Genomic DNA, 23,012 nt, shown 5'->3' on the forward strand with positions numbered 1-23,012 from the left:
ATTTGTTGTGTACACCTTTTTTTTTAAATTAAATTATTAAAGCAATTATATAAATTACAGTTTTTTGTATCGGGTATTTATATGATCTGCATAGTTATATTTGGCGGCGCGTTACAAACATTACGCAGTCGACCTGGACGTGTGTTAGCTGTTGCCATAGTGATTACGTGTCCGACACATCGCCTTCCTGGAAAGTGCGACAAGATTTGTTTCCCTGCCGCCAAGAAGATTATTTAAACGGGCGTAACAAGGTATTTACAAGGAAATAATTATGTGTGTTCTGTTCGTACTTGCTGTGTAATGTTGTAACGCTTTTGAGGGACAATTCATGTTCAAACTTGCTACGACGACTAATGCTGAGTTCAATTAACCTCGAAAACATGCACTCTACATAACTTTCATGCACTCCAGAATATGACGAAAGCGTTGTTCAATTTTACTTCTCAATGATGTACGTGCAGACAGGTCGAGTGTGTAATCTTTTCAGAACAAAATTGTTTTCATACAAGTTCCAATAAATACATATGAATAAATTAAAGCTACATAAGTTCCACAAATGTTAAATAATACACGTTCGGTTAGCGTCACAGGTATGACTGCAGTTGCGTTAAGGGAACGTTAATCATTTTGACATTCATGAAAAAAACTGATGACTTCATTCAACAGTTGTTTAAAAATATAGTAATAAGTACCCCTTTAACCTAAATACGCGTCTTTCTAACAAGTAAAGATTACGTTATTCTGGTGTTTTTGCAATTTTCTGACAGCGAGGTTGGCAATTCCTGCTTTCCAGGATAACTACAACACACCAAAAACATTTTAGTTCTGACTAAAGCTTTTTCAATAGGGGTGGGCGATACTGCAAATTTCGATTCGATACCAAGTAAATGCCGGGTATAAGCGATACTTTTTACTTGAAATTTGTCAAGGTCGTTGAATGATATTTGCCTTTAATTTGTTGACCGTGAAAATATATTTTAACTGCACACTCCCTCTAAAAAATACTTATCGCTGAACATACATCTTTATTGATTTGCTAAAACAAACAATGGGTGAATAAATGAATTTTTTTGATTTATTGAAACTTTTATTGGTAGATTGCACAGTTCAGTATATATTCCGTACAATTGACCACTAAATGGTATCACCCGAATAAGTTTTTCAACTTCTTTAAGTCGGGGTCCACGTTAATCAATTCATGGTAATATGCCACCTGAATACACTACTACCTGCAGTCCTTCTGGGACATTAATCTTCACATTTATTACAATATTTAGTTGACTATGTAAAATTATGCCCCTGTGTGAAATAGAGAAAAATCCGAAATATCTGGTTGTCTTATTAAAAATCCATGGGAAAAAAATCGGAAGACCCAAAATTAAGATGACGGTTCCCAGAACTACAAACCCTGTTTCTATATTAGTTGGGAAATTGTGTTAGATGTAAATATAAACGGAATACAATGATTTGCAAATAATTTTCAACCCATGTTCAGTTGAATATGCTACAAAGACAACATATTTGATGTTCAAACGGATCAACATTTTTTTTGTGCAAATAATCATTAACTTTAGAATTTGATGCCAGCAACATGTGGCAAAGAAGTTGGGAAAGGTTCAGAGAATCTGGAGAAATCACTCCACGTAAGTGGCATGGCCGGAAACCAACATTGAATGACCGTGACCTTCGATCCCTCAGTAGGCACTGTATCAAAAACCGACATCAATCTCTAAAGGATAGGATAGGATAGGTCTTTATTGTCATTGCACAAGTACAACAAAACGTAGTTTTCAGCACAAAACCGTTCAAGATTAGACAAACAATCAGTGTACAGGGTTACAGAACAAGAACGCTGATGGGTCGCCATTGGCGCCTCGTAAAAGATGGGAAAAAGGTAAACGCTGGGGAAGGATGAGTAAGAAAACACAATCTAGACTGGGCTACTAAGGGGGCCCAGTCTGGAGTGGGAAAAAAACTCCAAAGAAAAGCACATATACATATTACAACATACATGTTGAGATATCTAGCAACAGAGGGAAGGTAGTTCAAGGTCATGGTGGTAGGCCGCAGCTCTCAGGCGCTGACCACCCATTCATCACCCCTATGGGATTTGCGTCAAGGGCGTCGGGTTGGGGGGAATGGGGTGTGTATGTGTGGCGTATATTTTTGTGGATGTGTGTGTGTGTAAGCCCGTAGTGCGTCTCTGTTCCGCGGCCTTGATGTATTGCAGTCGCTAGTCTAAAGTCAACAACAACAGGTGTGCGTCCATGAGAGACAAGAAGGGAGTTTGTTGTGTCCTCACAGCACTGTCCTTCGGGAGAGTCTCGAAACCAGGGAAACAATCCAAGTTAGAATTTTTTGTATGCGGGTTGAAAATGAAATTTGCTTTTCACTCTAAATTGTCTATGACTGGTCCTCAAAAACAGTGGGGTAGACAGTCTGATGTGATCCACAGTTCTTTCCGCATCCTCCAATCATTTGTGGCAGCTTTGGGGTACTTTGAAGACTGCCAGCAACTTCCAATTTGTCGACAAAGCAGAGCAACGCTTACTCCAATCAGCAGATGTCCTGTTGTCATAATTCCGAATAGGTGTATATCTTCACGTGCTCGACAGAAAAGGGTCGCCAGATACGGGGCACTCCTTCTTCTCCCAAGAGTCCGTCGTGTGTCCAGCAACAACCGCTTCGTCACGACAGCAGGTTCCCCCAAACCCAAGATCTTGTCAATTTTGTTGAGGCCAGTTAAATAGTTCCAATGTTTAGATTTGGAGAGCAGTGCAAAAAGAGGCAACAAGAAAGTTAAGACAAGACAAGACAAGACAAAGAAGCAAGCAGGAGGGATAAGGGAGAGGAAAGGGGAGCGTCCACCCTCGATGAGTGCCAGAGAGAGAAAAATAAATAAAAAATGGTGGATATCACCACATGGGCTCAGGAACACTTCAGAAAACCACTGTCACTAAATACAGTTCGTCGCAAGATCTGTAAGTGCAAGTTAAAGCTCTACTATGCAAAGTGAAAGCCATTTATCAACAACATCCAGAAACGCCGGTCCTGAGATCATCTAAGATGAACTGATTGCAAAGTGGAAAAGTGTTCTGTGGTCTGACGAGTCCACATTTCAAATTGTTTTTGGAAATATTCGACATCGTGTCATCTGGACCAAAGGGGAAGCGAACCATTCAGACTGGTATCGACGCAAAGTTCAAAAGCCAGCATCTGTGATGGCATGGGGGTGCATTAGTGCCCAAGGCATGGGTAACTTACACATCTGTGAAGGCCCCATTAATGCTGAAAGGTACATACAGGTTTTGGAACAACATATGCGGCCATCTAAGTACCGTCTTTTTCATGGATGCCCCTGCTTATTTCAGCAAGACAATGCCAAGCCACATTCAGCACGTGTTACAACAGCGTGGCTTTGTAAAAAAAAAAGAGTGCGGGTAAATTCCTGGCCTGCCTGCAGTCCAGACCTGTCTCCCATCAAAAATTTGTGGTGCATTATGAAGCGTAAAATATGACAGCGGAGACCCCGGACTGTTGAACGACTGAAGCTCTACATAAAACAAGAATGGGAAAGAATTCCACTTTCACGGCGTGGCGCAGTGGGAGAGTGGCCGTGCGCAACCCGAGGGTCCCTGGTTTAATCCCCACCTAGTACCAACCTCGTCATGTCCGTTGTGTCCTGACCAAGACACTACACCCTTGCTCCGGATGGGTGCTGGTTAGCGCTTTGCAAGGCAGCTCCCTCCATCAGTGTGTGAATGTGTGTGTGAATGGGTGAATGTGGAAGTAGTGTCAAAACGCTTTGAGTACCTTTAAGGTAGAAAAGCGCTATACAAGTACAACCCATTTATCATTTATTCATTTATCAAAGCTTCAACAATTAGTTTCCTCAGTTCCCAAACGTTTATTGAGTGTTGTTAAAAGAAAAGGTGATGTAACACAATGGTGGACATGCCCTTTCCCAACTACTTTGGCACATGTTGCAGCCTTGAAATTTTAAGTTAATTATTATTTGCAAAAAAAAATAAAGGTTATCAGTTTGAACATCAAATATGTTGTCTCTGTAGCATATTCAACTGAGTATGGGTTGAAAAGGATTTGCAAATCATTGTATTCTGTTTATATTTACATCTAAAACAATTTACCAACTCATATGGGAACAGGGTTTGTATGATTATTTTCTGTTTTTGTTTGTACGGTCAGTGACCAATCACCCGTGGAGAAAGATGTCCGTGCAAGGAAGAAGCACTCAGCTGATTGGTGGATCCACTCTGGACAGCATTGAGGTCATTCGTAACCATTCCACGCTCTTCAGAGGAGAATGCATGAGGCTGATCGAAGAAAGCAGCAAATCCTGCAAGCGCCTGCAGGATGACGACAGCGAGAAACTGGGTAACGAGTCCAACATGAGAGAAGTGCTCTTTGGTCCGACACAGACAAACTCAAGAGACATGACTTGTGTTGGACAGACCATCGCGTCAGAGACATTCAGTTTGTGAAGAAGGAACTCGAGCTGAAGTTGGAGGAGAACATTTTGGAGACGGAGCGGCTTTTTGCCCTGCAAGACAGAGTGGTGAAAGCCATTGAGATGTGCAAGGAGCCTTTTCGAGTAACCGTTCTTTGTCTGAACGAGAGGTGAGCTTTCCTTTGAATTCTGCAACCTATAAGGTGTTTAATTCTCTAACAGAATTGCACACGCAGTTAAAAAAAAACCCAGTATGTTAAAGAAGTTAAAAGTTATCCAATGTATGACGATCCTGTTTTTTGTACAACCCACGTTTCGGTTTTTGACAAGATTTTGCCCTAGTTTTCATATTCCTTGGTTATTTTTCGGCCCAACTTTGCACGAAACAGTCCGTCTGTTTGCCTTAACTGAGCACCCAAACAAGGAATCCCACGCATCAGTGACTCAGTAAGGCCCTCAGGGATTTCGCAGGCTTTATTGTGATCATTCCTTGTTTTCCGACAAGTGATTTCTTCCCGGAAGTGAAAACCAGTGGTGGTTAACCAAGCTAAGATGGCTAAGGCAGAGGTGGGACCAAGTCATTGTTTTGCAAGTCACAAGTAAGTCTCAAGTCTTTGCCCTCGAGTCTCGAGTCAAGTCCCGAGTCAAGACAGGCAAGTCCGACTCAAGTCCAAAGTCAATACTGGAAAGTCTCAAGTCAAGTCCCAAGTCCTGCATTCTGGGTTTCGAGTCATTTCAAGTCTTTTTAACCACAGACTTATATATGTACACAGATTGTGTATGTTTTTAAAATGCTGAATGTATTTATTATTTTAAAAAAACAGTGCTGACATTGCACTTCATAATAGCACTATTAACCAGTTATTTTAAACATTTCACTCATTCCTTTACAGCAGGGGCGCTCACACTTTTTCTGCAGACGAGCTACTTTTCAATTGACCAAGTCGAGGAGATCTACCTCATTCCTATTTATAATTTATATTTATTTATTTATGAAAGAGACATTTTTGTTAACAAGTTAATGGTGTTTAATGATAATACAAGCATGTTTAACACACATAGATTCCTTTCTTTCATGAAGACAAGAATATAAGTTGGTGTATTTGATTCTGATGACTTGCATTGATTGGAATCAGACAGTGGTGCTGATAACGTACGCATTTTCAAATGGAGGAAAAAAAAAGTCCTCCTTTCTGTCCAATACCACATGAAAGTGGTTGGATTTGGTATCCCATTTGTCCAACTTGCATACTCGTTTTTAAACACTTTGTTATGAGAGTAGCATATGTGTGTGGCCCTTTAATGTCTGGCAGCAGGTGAGTGACGTCAGTGAGTGTGCGTGTGGGCAAGCAGATGAGAAAGCGGTCGCTGAGGGCGGGGGAGAAATACATTGGCATCAAACTCCGTAGCTTGCTAGCTTGTGCACGCTAGCTTTCTGAGACTCTTATTTTGTCAGCACAGGCAGGATGAAACAGGTCTTTTATGGTGAAGACAGGAACTGTGCAGTCGGTCTTTAGAGTTTTGACAGTAGGTACGGAGTCTCTAGAAATAAAATGTGTTTCTCTGCGTCCGCCCTGTTAGTGATTTTTTTCTTAAATATGAGCTTGCAGCAGCCAGCGTCATCTCACAAGATCCTCGGGTGCCGAGAATGTAAAACAACTGACGAAAGTGAAGTCTTGGTATGATTGATGATTGCTCATTTTTATGTATATTTTTTAATGCCTGGCTTGAGATCGACTGACACACCCTCCGAGATCGACCAGTCGATCGCGATCGACGTAATGGGCACCCCTGCTTTACAGTATAAACACATTTGAAAAAACAAGTGCAACTGTACTTACTTGCACAAAAGTGTTAACATTGTATTTCCATGGAATATTGCATTGTAACTAGTTCATCAGCAGTTTATATCATGTTGTTACCTTATCTCATTGATCTCATCTCATACTGTATGTGTTTATGTGTGCGTACACATGAAAAACAACAAATGCATGAACATAACAATGAACAGTGCTGTACTTTTTAGATGTCAGGGCTCTATGGAATATGTACACATATTCTTAATATAGTGTACACATATTCTTAATATAGTACACATTTTAACTGACCTTTATTTGACTATGTTTGTCTTTTTGTAGGTGGCTAAAATATGCGGTGCTGCTGACCGCCGTCTAACGTTACGTTACTGTGTGTGAGACATTCACTAACATAACGTTATGTGTAGGTACCTCATGCAACCCTGCTTAAAAAAAAATCACTTGACAAAAAGTATGAATAAGGTAGCGAACTGCAGTGGACGCAACAGATTGCCGTGTTTGCATTGACGTTATAACCATAGACATCTTATAAGTAGACGCAGAATTGGCTGCTGTGACGAAAGCAATTTGGTTGCCATCTTGAAGTGGTGATGAGGAGCCGGCAAGCAGCCTAAACTGACAGTTGAAAGGTAGAAAACAAAGATGATGGGCTGGTATTCAGCGTTTTCCTGCTCAATTGAGCGGACTGTTGAAAATAGAAATTGGAGGATTACTTTTCACAAGTAAGAATTTACATTAACATACTATTGGTTGTATTTTGTGAAAAGAATATTACCACAGAGTTAAGCAGGACCAAAGAACTACAATATTTGTATGTGAAAATCACAAAGAAATCTTCTTGGGGAGGATGACCCCCCCTACAGGTATTTGGTTTACAAACTTTCAGGCCCACCTAAAACAAAATTCACCAGCCGCCATTGATTATGATGCATCCTCATTTTATTGTAACCACAGATAAGTCTTCAAGTAACAATATTCAAATACTAACTTTGTTGAGTAAGACAGAATTTGGTTTTATTCTGAATCCAGTGAAACAGATTGGTGGTTTTAGCTGAAATAAAGACTTTCAGGTGTTTATATATGTTCAAGTATTTGGCGGACACTTTTATCCAAAGCAACATACATGAAAAATACATATAAAACAATCACTGTAAACGGTGATTTTTTTTCTTTTTTCTTCTTTGTCATGAAAAAGGGACGTTTTTGTCATGAAAAAGGAAGTTTTTTGTGGTTGGTGCACTATTTGTAAGTGTATATTGTGTTTTTTATGTTGATTTAATAAAAAAAAAAAAAAAAAAAAAAATATATATTTTTTTTTTAATTAAAAATTCTTCTGCAACCCGGTACCAATCGGGCCACAGCCCGGTACCGCGGCCCGGTGGTTGGGGACCACTGACTTATAGCATATAACAGGGGTCGGGAACCTTTTTGGCTGAGAGAGCCATACAAGCCAAATATTTTTTAAAGTATTTCCGTGAGAGCCATATAATGTTTGTTTTTTTTAACACTGAATACAACTATATGCGTGCATTTTTAGGAAACACCATCATTTTTAGACTATAATAAGTCTCTTCTTCTTTTTAATACTCATTGTTATTCTGAGTATAACCAAAAATAAATAAAATACTTCTTACCATTAATGCAACTTCTTGAACAGGTGCGGTAGAAACGTAGAATGGATGGATAAAAATGCATGAGAATGTTTTATATTTTGAACGTTATTTTTGACACTGTGATTACCAGCTGAATTATTCATTACTTATCGTGTTAAGCAATGTCAGCTCAGATTTATCTGAGAGCCAGATGCAGTCATCAAAAGAGCCACATCGGGCTCTTGAGCCATAGGTTCCCTACCCCTGGCATATAAGAATATTCTATTACTGTTAAGCAAATTATGAACACGCCAAAACATGTGTCCTTTATCATAGTTACACGTATGACAAAAAAGTGCGTGAATGTAAGTGGTATTCAGTGAGTTAATATGAATTAAACGCGCTGACAGTTCATTGTTCCTACCAAATGAATTGCACTGAGTGGAGCGGATCACCTTTCCAAGATGGCGGCCCCGCGTCTCGTCTGCGGCAACAGGCAGTAGCGCTCGATGCTGCGTACCCTTATAAGATGTCTATGGTTAGAACGTTAGCAGTGAGTTTACAGCCTCACTGATTTAACTCCACAGCAAATAAAAGTCACGTTACTCAGCCAATAAACGTTAGCTTACATTCATAACGTACCCTTCTTTGTGCAACTTCAAATGTCAAACGAAGTTGTAAATTGATGCGTCTCCGTCTGCAATCTTCCAACCGCATGTTTTGCATACGGCAATTCCTGTTTTGTTGACCAAGTCGTAGTTTTAATAACCGAACGAAACACTTCATGGCATAATTTTCTTCACTTATTCTTCTGTTGTTTGAAAGCTCTTCTCCGTTGGTTTTCCTGCAATTTGATTGGGTGAATGCTGTGTGACGAAAACAACGTGGATGTAATTTGATTGGCTGTTGTTCTGAGAGGTAGCGCACAGGCTGTCATCGCACACACGCTGATACACTTCCGTACACAATGGACGATACGGAGCGCTCCTGAATAACTTTTTAATCGTTGGGTTTTGGGGAAAGTAGCAAGTTATGTCAAGTCAAAAGGCTCAAGTCTAAGTCAAGTCACAAGTCATTGATGTTAAAGTCTAAGTCGAGTTGCAAGTCTTTTTACACTCTGTCAAGTTAAGTCTAAAGTCATCAAATTGATGACTCGAGTCCGACTCGAGTCCAAGTCATGTGACTCGAGTCCACACCTCTGCTAAGCAGTGCACAAACTGAGTACAAAGAGGTTTAAATCTTCCTCCAAAAAGCGCATACGAGGAAAAAAATCCAACTATGCAATGAAATAGATCCCTATACTTTATAAAAAAGAAAGAAGGTTTGTCAAGTGAGGATTATTTGTCGGTGGAGTTCACAAACATGTCGAACTATCGTGTGCTCCAGACATCGCTCTACACGACGAACACTTGGAAAAGCATTGAGGTCTACAACTTCTTGGTGTGTGACTGGGTCAAGGAAATTGGTATCAAGACTCTCCCAAATAAATATGCATCTTTTTTGCTTGGCCATATTTACAAACCCTGTTTCCATATGAGTTGGGAAATTGTGTTAGATGTAAACATAAACGGAATACAATGATTTGCGAATCATTTTCAACCCATATTCAGTTGAATGTGCTACAAACACAACATATTTGATCTTCAAACTGATAAATGTTTTTTTTTTGCAAATAATCATTAACTTTAGAATTTGATGCCAGCAACATGTGACAAAGAAGTTGGGAAAGGTGGCGATAAATGCTGATAACGTTGAGGAATGCTCATCAAACACTTATTTGGAACATCCCACAGGTGTGCAGACTAATTGGGAACAGGTGGGTGCCATGATTGGGTATAAAAACAGCTTCCCAAAAAATGCTCAGTCTTTCACAATAAAGGATGGGGCGAGGTACAACCCTTTGTCCACAACTGCGTGAGCAAATAGTCAAACAGTTTAAGAACAACGTTTCTCAAAATGCAATTGCAAGAAATTTAGGGATTTCAACATCTACGGTCCATAATATCATCAAAAGGTTCAGAGAATCTGGAGATAATCACTCCACTTAAGCAGCAAGGCCTGAAACCAACCTTGAATGACCGTGCCCTTCAATCCCTCAGACAGCACTGTATCAAAAACTGACATCAACCTCTAAAGGATATCACCACATGGGCTCAGGAACACTTCAGAAAACCACTGTCACTAAATACAGTCCGTCGCTACATCCGTAAGTGCAAGTTAAAGCTCTACTATGCAAAGCGAAAGCCATTTATCAACAACATCCATAAACGCCGCTAGCTTCTTTGGGCCCGAGATCATCAAAGATGGACTGACGCAAAGTGGAAAAGTGTTCTGTGGTCTGACGAGTCCACATTTCAAATTGTTTTTGGAAATATTCAACATCCAGACTGTTATAGGCGCAAAGTTCAAAAGCCAGCATCTGTGATGGTATGGGGGTGCATTAGCGCCCATGGCATGGGTAACTTACACATCTGTGAAGGCACCATTAATGCTGAAAGGTACATACCTGTACAGGTTTCGGAACAACATATGCTGCCATCTAAGCGCTGTTTTTTTCATGGACGCCCCTACTTATTTCAGCAAGACAATGCCAAACCACATTCAGCACGTGTTACAACAGCGTGGCTTCGTAAAAAAAGAGTGGAGGTACTTTCCTGGCCCGCCTGCAGTCCAGACCTGTCTACCATCGAAAATGTGTGGCGCATTATGAAGCGTAAAGTACGGCAGCGGAGACCCCGGACTGTTGAACGACTGAAGCTCTACATAAAGCAAGAATGGGAAATATTTCCACTTTCAAAGCTTCAACAATTAGTTTTCTAAGTTCCCAAACGTTTATTAAGTGTTGTTAAAAGAAAAGGTGATGTAACACAGTGGTGAACATGCCCTTTCCCAACTACTTTGGCACGTGTTGCAGCCATGAAATTCTAAGTTAATTATTATTTGCCAAAAAAAATAAAGTTTGAGTTTGAACATCAAATATCTTGTCTTTGTAGTGCATTCAATTGAATATGGGTTGAAAAGGATTTGCAAATCATTGTATTCTGTTTATATTTAATACTAACACAATTTCTCAACTCATATGGAAACAGGGTTTGTACACAAATGTATACGTTTTGAGAAAACAATGCCAAAAACCTTAATGGTTTACTCTGTAAACAAAAATCCTAACTGCTCTCTTCATCTAAGACGTCCAACACACATTTAGGAACACACATTAAGGTGATTTGAATTTATGAAATGTTTTACTGCACATAATCATCATCAACTGTTCCCAAATAACACACAAGTCTTTGTGTTTTTGTCAAAATATGGATAGATGCTGTTTTAGGGGTGGACCAAAGAAAAGGCAAACCAAAATAAGCTAGAAGGCCTTCCTGACAACAACTCGTGATCTGATTGGCTATCGCAACTGTCTATCAACTGTATATCCCCGTTTACATACAGACTACAGCATGCCAACATAAACTAGCGGAATTCTAAAAACATGAAGAGAAAAAAAATACTTTTAGATATTTAGGGAAAGTAAATAACAAAATGTTTTTATCTTTAATTATGATCGTGATGGGCAGCACGGTGGAAGAGGGGTAAGTGTATCTGCTTCACAATACGAAGGTCCTGAGCAGTCCTGGGTTCAATCTTTCTGTGTGGAGTTTGCATGTTCTCCCTGTGACTGCATGGGTTCCCTCTGGGTACTCTGGCTTCTTCCCACCTCCAAAGACATGCACCTGGGGATAGGTTGATTGGCAACACTAAATTGGCCCTAGTGTGTGAATGTGAGTGTGAATGTTGTCTGTCTATCTGTGTTGGCCCTGCGATGAGGTGGCGACTTGTCCAGGGTGTACCCCGCCTTTCGCCCGAATGCAGCTGAGATAGGCTCCAGCGACCCCCCGCGACCCTAAAAAGGAACAAGCAGTAGAAAATGTATGGATGATCGTGATTTCCGTTCATGTTAGGCCAGCAGAGAAGGCCTTGCTGGCCTTGACAGCACACCACTGGTTAATACTCATTAAGGCTAACAGCAAAATGCCGTGCATGCAGAAATAAACGGCACCCCTCTGAGAAGCTGCGTGATGACGTCAGCAGAGAGCTGGTGAAGGAGGCGGAGCTGGCAAAGGGCGTGGTGTCAATCCTGGAGCGAGTGGTCAATCAGATCGCTGAGCAGACACGGTAATGACAACTTCTACCCGACACGATTCATGCCACTTAAGTCCATGGTTGTCATAACCCAACCAATTCTTTATCCCAGATTGAACCAAGCGTCCAAGTTTGATCTGGAACAAGATCTGAAGGAGAAATACGAGGCTCAGCACTTAGATGCCTCCTGTGCCTCGATGACGCCACATTCCCTCAACGACACACCGACAGTTCTCAACCCCAAGACAGTTCCACCAAGGTGAACCAACTTCTTCTCTATTCCCAACCGACGGCCTTCACCATGACGAATATCTAAATCTTCAGTTCAACCGTGTCACCGGGAGAGTGGGAGAGGAGCTCAGACTTCAACATAGCTAAGGCGGAGCGTCAGAAGACCAACTCGGTGTCTCTGCGGGCGCTGGTGGAGTCTCTGCTGGCCCAGACCGCTGCTGACATGCAGCAACAGTTCCAGGCCACGTCAGCGGCCTTGCAGCTGAATGTCCTGCACATCAAGACGGTCAAGAGCCAGATGGAGGAACAACTCACCAAGGCAAGTAGGCGTGGCATTTACAAAAGACCAGGAATTCACTTTGGTGTTTCTAATCATTGTTTTCACATTCTAGTAATAATGAGACTGTATTCAGAGAAGATACATTTTTAGTATAGTGCTTCACATAGCTTTCTTTCAGGCTCAACCTGATAGTCCCGATCCGATATTGATATCGGTGAGGATTATATCAGTTTGCACTTAAGGTCTCCGATACAAAATGTCCTCCCAAAAAACACACATGGTCGGTCTTTTCTTGTATTTTAGTGAAGTCACTCACAAAAAATAAACATGGTAGGCTATGTGCTACTTGGAGGTAGCAGCTACACAACAGCTCAGCACACAATAGCACAAAAGCTAGGCATATGTGAAAAATGTCCCTTAACCGAACAATATTGCAGTCTAAATCACAACACTTGTCAATATAAACAAGTATCAAATATTTATAGTTCCATATAACAAACAGATAGAACGTCTCTAAGGCAGAAGCGTATTTGAAATAATTCAGTAACAAACGTGTCCGAAGCATTTTAATTTACTGCATCATGAGCTCAACTTAATGTATTATTGCCGCCAAAAAAAGTAACCAATTAGCAGTTGACTTCAATTTAAAGTTAAAGTCCCACTGATAGTCTCACACACGCTAGGTGTGGTAAAATTACACTGTGCATTCAAACCAACCCCTTGTTTCTACCCCCTAGGAGGTGAGGGGAGCAGTGAGCAGCAGCGCTGGCCATGCTCAGGAATCATTTTGGTGATTTAACACCCAATTCCAACCCTTGATGCTGAGTGCCAAGCCGTGTTTATAGTCCTTTGTACGACTAAGCCGGGGTTTGAACTCACGACCTACTGATCCATGGGCGGACACTCTAACCCACGGGTGTCAAACTCTGGCCCGCGGGCCAAATTTGGCCCGTCGTGTAATTTCACTTGGCCCTTCAGGCAATATCAAATTAACATTAGAGCTGGCCCGCCGCTGTAACACCGCATTGACCGCTAACACTCTTACTTGCCAACCCTCTCGATTTTCACGGGAGACTCCCGAAGCTCAGTGCCTCTCCCGAATTTCATCCCGGACAACAATATTTGGGGTGGGCTTTAAAGGCACTGCCTTTGGCGTTCTCTACAACCTGTCTCCACGTCCGCTTTTCCTCTATACAAACAGCGTGCCGGCCCAGTCACATAATATATGCGGCTTATACACACACACAAGTGAATGCAGCCATACAGGTCACACTGAAGGTGGCCGTATAAATAACTTTAACACTGTTACAAATATGTGCAACACTGTGAACCCACACCAAACAAGAATGACACATTTCGGGAGAACACCCGCACCGTAACACAACATAAACAAAAATGAACAAATGCCCAGAACGCCTTGCAGCTCCAACTCTTCCGGGACGCTACAATATACACCCCCCACTATCACCAAACCCCGTCCACCTCAACCCCACCGCCGAAAAGAGGCATTCAATTTTTATTTAAATTTTATTTGATCTATCCATCCATCCATCCATCTTCTTCCGCTTATCCGAGGTCGGGTCGCGGGGGAAACAGCCTAAGCAGGGAAACCCAGACTTCCCTCTCCCCAGCCACTTCGTCTAGCTCTTCCCGGGGGATCCCGAGGCGTTCCCAGGCCAGCCGGGAGACATAGTCTTCCCAACGTGTCCTGGGTCTTCCCCGTGGCCTCCTACCGGTTGGACGTGCCCTAAACACCTCCCTAGGGAGGCGTTCGGTTGGCATCCTGACCAGATGCCCGAACCACCTCATTTGGCTCCTCTCGATGTGGAGGAGCAGCGGCTTTACTTTGAGTTCCTCCCGGATGGCAGAGCTTCTCACCCTATCTCCAAAGGAGAGCCCCGCTACACGGCGGAGGAAACTCATTTCGGCCGCTTGTACCCGTGATCTTATCCTTTCAGTCATGACCCAAAGCTCATGACCATAGGTGAGGATGGGAACGTAGATCGACCGGTAAATTGAGAGCTTTGCCTTCCGGCTCAGCTCCTTCTTCACCACAACGGATCGGTACAACGTCCGTATTACTGAAGACGCCGCACCGATCCGACTGTCGATCTCACGATCCACTCTTCCCCCACTCGTGAACAAGACTCCTAGGTACTTGAACTCCTCCACTTGGGGTAGGGTCTCCTCCCCAACCCGGAGATGGCATTCCACCCTTTTCCGGGCGAGAACCATGGACTCGGACTTGGAAGTGCTGATTCTCATTCCGGTCGCTTCACACTCGGCTGCGAACCGATCCAGTGAGAGCTGAAGATCCCGGCCAGATGAAGCCATCAGGACCACATCATCTGCAAAAAGCAGAGCTCTAATCCTGCGGTCACCAAACCGGAACCCCTCAACGCCTTGACTGAGCTTAGAAATTCTGTCCATAAAAGTTATGAACAGAATCGGTGACAAAGGATAGCCTTGGCGGAGTCCAACCCTCACTGGAAACGTGTCCGACTTACTGCCGGCAATGCGGACCAAGCTCTGGCACTGATCGTACAGGGAGCGGACCGCCACAATAAGACAGTCCGATACCCCATACTCTCTGAGCACTCCCCACAGGACTTCCCGACGGACACGGTCGAATGCCTTCTCCAAGTCCACAAAGCACATGTAGACTGGTTGGGCAAACTCCCATGCACCCTCAAGAACCCTGCCGAGAGTATAGAGCTGGTCCACAGTTCCACGACCAGGACGAAAACCACACTGTTCCTCCTGAATCCGAGGTTCGACTATCTGGCGTAGCCTCCTCTCCAGTACACCTGAATAAACCTTACCGGGAAGGCTGAGGAGTGTGATCCCACGATAGTTGGAACACACCCTCCGGTCCCCCTTCTTAAAGAGAGGAACCACCAACCCGGTCTGCCAATCTAGAGGTACCGCCCCCGATGTCCACGCGATGCTGCAGAGTCTTGTCAACCAAAACAGCCCCACAGCATCCAGAGCCTTAAGGAACTCCGGGCGGGCCTCATCCACCCCTGGGGCCTTGCCACCGAGGAGCTTTTTAACTACCTCAGCGACCTCAGCCCCAGAAATAGGAGAGTCCACCACTGATTCCCCAGGCACTGCTTCCTCATAGGAAGACGTGTTGGTGGGATTGAGGAGGTCTTCGAAGTATTCCTTCCACCTATCCACAACATCCGCAGTTGAGGTCAGCAGAACACCATCCGCACCATACACGGTGTTGATAGTGGACTACTTCCCCTTCCTGAGGCGGCGGACGGTGGTCCAGAATCGCTTCGAAGCCGTCCGGAAGTCGTTTTCCATGGCTTCCCCGAACTCCTCCCATGTCCGAGTTTTTGCCTCCGCGACGGCTGAAGCTGCACACCGCTTGGCCTGTCGGTACCCGTCCACTGCCTCCGGAGTCCTATGAGCCAAAAGGACCCGATAGGACTCCTTCTTCAGCTTGACGGCATCCCTCACCGCTGGTGTCCACCAAGGGGTTTTAGGATTTCCGCCCCGACAAGCACCAACTACCTTGCGGCCACAGCTCTGATCAGCCGCCTCGACAATAGAGGTGCGGAACATGGTCCAATCGGACTCAGTGTCTAGCACCTCCCTCGTGACATGTTCAAAGTTCTTCCGGAGGTGGGAATTGAAACTTTCTCTGACAGGAGACTCTGCCAGACGTTCCCAGCAGACCCTCACAATCCGTTTGGGCCTCCCAGGTCTGTCCGGCATCCTCCCCCACCATCGCAGCCAACTCGGTAGAAAGCTCCGCCCCTCTCTTCACCCGAGTGTCCAAAACATAAGGCCGCAAATCCGATGACACAACTACAAAGTCGATCATGGAACTACGGCCTAGGGTGTCCTGGTGCCAAGTGCACATATGGACACCCTTATGTTTGAACATTGTGTTTGTTATGGACAAACTGTGACGAGCACAAAAGTCCAATAACAAAACACCACTCGGGTTCAGATCCGGGCGGCCATTCTTCCCGATCAGGCCTCTCCAGGTTTCACTGTCGTTGCCAACGTGAGCGTTGAAGTCCCCCAGGAGGACAAGGGAATCACCCGGGGGAGCCCTTTCCAGTACTCCCTCGAGTGCTCCCAAAAAGGGTGGGTACTCTGAACTGTTGTTTGGTGCGTAAGCACAAACAACAGTCAGGACCCGTCCCCCCACCCGAAGGCAGAGGGAGGCTACCCTTTCGTCCACCGGGTTAAACTCCAACGTGCAAGCTTTGAGCCGGCGTGCAACAAGAATTGCCACCCCGGCCCGTCGCCTCTCACTGCCGGCAACGCCAGAGTGGAAGAGGGTCCAATCCCTCTCGAGAGAAGTGGTTCCAGAGCCCTTGCTGTGCGTCGAAGTGAGTCCGACTATACCCAGCCGGAAATTCTCGACTTCGCGCACTAGTTCAGGCTCTTTCTCCCCCAGTGAGGTGACGTTCCACGTCCCAAGAGCTAGCTTCTGTAGCCGAGGATCGGACCGCCAAGTACCCTGCCTTCGGCTGCCGCCCAGCTCACAATGCACCCGACCTCTATGGCCCCTGCTATGGGTGGTGAGCCCATTGGAGGGGTGACCCACGTTGCCTCTTTGGGCAACGTGGGAACAGGCCCGGCCACCAGGCGCTCGCCATCGTGCCCCACCTCTGGGCCTGGCTCCAGAGGGAGGCCCCGGTGACCCGCGTCCGGGCGAGGGAAATCTGGGTCCATGTTTTTTCTTCTTCATAGAGGTCTTATTTGATATGCTATTGATATTTTTTAATTATTATTATTATTATTTGAAACTCGATTTTGCATGTCACTATAAAGTTATATAAGCCTCGCTTATTCAATATTCAATTCAAAACTTGTTTGGGTCCCTATTAAAAGGTTAATTTGTTCAACCTCGGCCCGCGGCTTTGTTTGGTTTTAAATTTTGGCCCACTCTGTATTTGAGTTTGACACCCCTGCTCCAACCACAAGGCCACTGAGCAGGCTTTAATGACAGCAAATGTCCATTAGTTTATAATGAATGAATATGTTAGTGTTTTTTTATACCTACAATTTCAATTGATAAAACATATTTTTAACATTTCATAGTATAAAATAATAGGTAAAATATGATTTGTGCTGATAGAGTAGAGTAACGGATCAATACCAATATTGGCTCATATTCAAAGCAATAATATCAGTGTTGTATTGGAAGTAAAACAGTTGTATCGTGACACCCTTACCTAATACTCGAGCTGTATGCTGTTATATGTACTGTATATGTGTTTTGCTATAGGCTTTTTTTCTCACTCCAGTTTGGGCCCCCCATCAATAGGAGCACAATCTGAAATCAACTTTTTATTACTCATCCTACCCCAGTGTCTATCTTTTTCCCACCTTTTACTGGGCACCATAAATGGCAATCCATCAGCATTCCCGTTCTGTAACCCCGTATAATATTGTTTGTCGAATCTGGAAGGGGGTTGTGCTGAAAACAACATTTCCTTGTACTTGTGCAATGACAATAAAGATCATTCCAAGTCATTCCAAGTTAGATGGCAGTTACATATGAGATACGTGTGGACTGCAGGTTGACACCTGTTCAAAAAATGATGCTAGCAAGTACCCGTAAGCGGGCAACACCAACCTGTTGATGTTTCATAAAGATTACAAAAAATGACACATGGCGCTCAAAAATATGTCAAAAATGTTTTAGAACAACTTTGGTAAGCTACAACTTGATAAAAAGCGGAGCATTATGGCCATTCTCAGGAGTTGTACCAAAGACTATAAAAATGGGACCCATTACCTCCATGCTTGGCACTCAGCATCAAGAGTTGGAATTGGGGGTTAAATCACCATGAATGATTCCCGGGCGCGGCATCGCTGCTGCCCACTGCTCCCCTCACCTCCCAGGGGGTGATCAAGTGTGATGGGTCAGATGCAGAGAATAATTTCGCCACACCTAGTGTGTGTGTGACAATCATTGGTATTTTAACTTTAACTTAAAGGACCTATGCTTCAATATACAAATATAATTATTGTGTACAAAAATGGCACTATTAAGAGACACTATCTGGCGTTTTGTTTTGCAATATTATACAAAACCAACTTTTATTTCCCATTGGTACCTGCTGATGTGTATTTGGGATCTGCATACGTCCCGAAAATGTGCGTGCGTCCGCCTTCTTAGTACGCGGCGACACCTTAGCCATTATGGCCCGTCCTTTTCTCTATTCTCGTGTTGTGGGGCATTTATCCTACACCGTTTCCATTTCCAATACAAAGTGGTGTAAAGTTCTAAAGTAACTTATGTCCGTCAGTAAACTTGCTATAGAAGCGCTTAAAACTACTGTTCCAGCAAAGATGACGGGGAGACGACGCTGTCGAAGTGGAAGCACGTAAATAAGAGCTCCCACAGAACGACGCATCTTAAAAACGGTCTGTAAAACATAATCCATGCAACATTTTGACCAAAGAACCACCATTACATTTTATGTAGCGCACAAGGAAGGGTTTGTTAAGGCCCAAGCTGTTTGTTTAATTGTTTTTTTTTTCTTTTTGCTATTTGGGCTTATCTGACCCTAATTAGAATAAAAAACTAAGAATCACCTTTTTATAAGATGTACAGTAATTAGTCCATAAGTAACAAGGTTTCTCATAGTCATCATTGTCACCGACGTCCCACTGGGTGTGAGTTTTCCTTGCCCTTATGTGGGCTCTACCGAGGATGTCGTTGTGGTTTGTGTTGTGGTTTGTGCAGCCCTTTGAGACACTAGTGATTTAGGGCTATATAAATAATAATAGATTAATTGATTGAAACGTGTAATTCATGTTTAGTGAGATTCTAATTCTTACTTATACACTTTTTTCCCCCAAATTCCATTGTATGTTATACTCTTCTGACACCACCAGATGAGAGTATAAGTGTTTATATTAAGGCCATAAGACCCCATTTCAGTAGTGTACACAATTTAGAAAATGAGAGCTAAGAGGTGCTGTCCACGCATATGGACATTAAGGCCTTTAGTTAATGTAGAAAAAAAATCATAATATGACCCCTTTTGTATGACAAAAGACCTAAATAGACCCTCTCATCAGCAGTGCACTTTATGATCCGATGAACCCTACAGTCAGAAAAATACAGTACTCTGTTTATTGCTTGTTTTCTTGGATAAACCACACGGTTCCTTTGAATGAGTAAAGCTTGTCGGCGTCCAGTTTTAATTTGATGACCAAATAATGTTCCTATCTCATCTTCTCCCAGTTGGTACAGTTTGTTCGGTGCATCGTGGCACCAGCTAACGTAGTAAAGGTCTTTCCATGCAGTAGCCAACAGAGACAGGATTAAAATTGTTGTTCAACAACTGGATTGAACGAATAAGGAGGAACATAAATTCATTAATGTGGTCGTTCCTTCCAGGTTTTGTCGGAGTTTGCCAGCCAGCAGAAAAACCGAGAAGACCTCCAAGTGGCCATCACGGAGAATGAGCATTTCCTCAGTTTGGCCCAGGCCAGGCTAGATTTACGTCAGCAGAGGCCCGCCAAAGAGCGATGTCACGATCCGGCGCAAACCCAGCTCCTCGCCGAGGTCGGCCAGCATACGAGTCAAATCAGCAAGTAAGGACGCACCTTTTCCACATTCACGATTACAGTAATCGGGGTCCATTATTTAACGTTCCCCCTGGCAGGTTGCGTGAGACCGTAGATCAGTCGGAGGAGCAGCAGAGGGCGCTGGTCCGCTGCCAGCTGGAACTGCAGCAGAGCATTGAAGTCAAGGCCAACCTTCTCTACGTTGACGAGGTCATCTGCATTCCGTACAGAGAGACAATTGTCTTAACTAAATTCTGATGTTTCATCTATTCTATCCATGTCTCGAGGAATATTTTTCACTTGTCACTTTTTTAGCTGACATACTCACACAGGCACCTGCTTAAGTCGACAACATGACCTGATTTTTGTCACCATCAAATTTAAGGTCCAATGGGGTCATTTTTATGAAAATGGACCCGTAATGTCAACATAGTATTAACTCATTACCGATAGTCAACAAGACACATCAGCAAGTCTAAAGTTACACATCATTTTCTTTTTTTCCTTAAAGTATTAGCCACTGGAAGAAATATGTGTTATTAAAGTCAAGACATAGAGCAAAATTACAGCATCAGGTTTGTTAGATGAGAGTATAAAATATCATAACAACGAAATATTCGAGGTATTAGTACAAGCAGTGGCTAGTTATGTTTTCGGTTATGTCAAAACCTGTTTATGTCGGACATTTTTCATTTTAACTTGACAATTGACTAAGACAACTTATAATAAATAAGACACTGTAGAAACATCATAAGCACTGAATATTTATCTTTTAATTTCACTGTCTGTTAGAATAATTATGTATATATTATCACACTAACTTTAGTATGCTTAAAGGCCTACTGAAAGCCACTACTACCGACCACGCAGTCTGATAGTTTATATATCAATGATGAAATATTAACATTGCAACACATGCCAATACGGCCTTTTTAGTTTACTAAATTGCAATTTTAAATTTCCCGCGAGTTTCTTGTTGAAAACGTCACGGACTGTCAGGAAATATTAGCAGCTGAACCACTCGCGGCTAAAAGTCGTCCGCTTTAATCGCATAATTACACAGTATTTTGGACATCTGTGTCGCTGAATCTTTTGCAATTTGTTCATTTAATAATGGAGACTATAAAGAACAATGCTGTTGGTGGAAAGCGGTGTATTGCAGCTGTCTTTAGCACCAAGACACAGCCGGTGTTTCTTTGTTTGCTGTGAAGCGGAGCGGTCAAGCAAACATGTTTTCTCTACGTCAACCAGCATGTTTTTGGATGAGGAAATTGTGATATATATCTTACCGGAGACATCATTGGATTATTCGTCGTCCTGCAGCAGCGGCAGCTGTGAGCTTGGCTCCTCGGCTTCTCTCTGAGACACTTCGTGTTCACCGCAGCCATCAGACCTCGAGGTACTGTATGTCTTTACAATCTTTTGCAATCTTTAAAATCTCACTAAAACACTATTAAAACAATAAGCAGATAAGGGATCTTCCAGAATTATCCTAGTAAATGTGTCTAATTACATCTAAAACGCTTACACTGCCGTCACCCGGAGCCGTCGCTTTTTTTTTTTTTCTCTATTCCTTCACTATCAATATCCTAATTCACAAATCTTTCATCCTCGCTCAAATTAGTGGGGAAATTGTCGCTTTCTCGGTCCGAATTGCTCTTACTGCTGGTGGCTCCCATTATAAACAATGTGAATATGTTTGGAGCCCTGCAACTCGTGATATCACGCGCACATACTTCCGGTAAAAATACTTCCGGTAAAAGCAGGGCTTTTCTATTAGCGACCAAAAGTTGCGAACTTTATCGTGGATGTTCTCTACTAAATCCTTTCAGCAAAAATATGGCAATATCCCTGTTTAAATAAGAAAATCTCATTTCAGTAGGCCTTTAAAGTCCATTGCTTCAGTTATTAGCTATTGTGCTCAAGTTAGACTTTTTGTAATCTATGCAAGGACAAAATGTCTTGTCTGAGGGGTGGCCTCAGCCACAGATGTTATCAATTTTTTAGCCCGCTAACAGCCAAGGACTTCAAGGACCTGAACGAAGATAAGATGACAGTACGCAGACAAAGCAGAGACTTCCAGGACCTCAACGATGATGAAATGACAACACGCAGATGAAGCGGGGACAAGGCGAAATCACAAGGCCCCCAGCCCATTCCGTCACGTACTGTGCGTCCTGAACCTGCTTTGCATAATATAAGTGACCACTCCTTTTATATGCGACCTCAGTGATGTTGACTTTGGAACTCTGAATAAAAATAGGGACGTGGGAGCTGAACCATAAAGCGTAGGGCGGGACTATAACTAAATGTGCCGCGCCATGCGTTCTCCTCATTAACTAACTCTGTCTCTGCTTGATTCCTTGCTTTTTGTCTGTTTAATAGATGTCATCAGTGTTTGAACTTGACACTGGGTAAAAGCAATGTTGGCTGTACAGTGTGTAAGATTGGCCAAAAGGCTATACTGAAATGTCAGGTATGGATACAATGCCAAGTTTTTTCCAATATTGATGCTTGATAACGTTAAAAAAAAACGTTTGCTCATGATTATAATCAGAATAAAACGAATATGAAGACATTAGGCAAACAAAAAAAAGTATTCAACATCTTTTTTTGTGAAAAAAGAGCCAGAGATAGAAAGACAGAAAGAGAGAGATCCACAGGCTCATATGGATTCAATAAAGTTAAAGTACCACTGATAGTCACACACACACACCAGGTGTGGTGAAATTATCCTCTGCATTTGGCCCATCCCCATGTTCACCTCCTGGGAGGTGAGGGGAGCAGTGAGCAGCAGCGGTAGGAGCGCTCGGGAATCATTTTGGTGATTTAACCCCCAATTCCAACCCTTGATGCTGAGTGCCAAGCAGGGAGGAAATGGGTCCCATTTTTATAGTCTTTGGTATGACTGAACTCGAACTCACGACTTTCCAGTCTCA

At 43.1% G+C, this 23,012-nt stretch overlaps 1 protein-coding gene across 1 annotated transcript; it reads left to right on the plus strand.

The window, feature by feature from the left end:
* The first annotated feature begins 4,210 nt into the window (after positions 1 to 4,210).
* Positions 4,211 to 22,712, plus strand: tekt1 (tektin 1). The gene is made up of 7 exons (XM_061919467.1): positions 4,211 to 4,395; positions 4,473 to 4,638; positions 11,916 to 12,044; positions 12,124 to 12,270; positions 12,336 to 12,561; positions 19,904 to 20,100; positions 20,172 to 22,712. The coding sequence occupies exons 1-7, from the start codon at positions 4,230 to 4,232 to the stop codon at positions 20,329 to 20,331; spliced, it is 1,191 nt and encodes a 396-aa protein (XP_061775451.1). The 5' UTR covers positions 4,211 to 4,229; the 3' UTR covers positions 20,332 to 22,712.
* The last annotated feature ends 300 nt before the right edge of the window (positions 22,713 to 23,012 follow it).

Source organism: Nerophis ophidion, linkage group LG13, assembly GCF_033978795.1.
Source record: "Nerophis ophidion isolate RoL-2023_Sa linkage group LG13, RoL_Noph_v1.0, whole genome shotgun sequence".
NCBI lineage: Eukaryota > Metazoa > Chordata > Actinopteri > Syngnathiformes > Syngnathidae > Nerophis > Nerophis ophidion.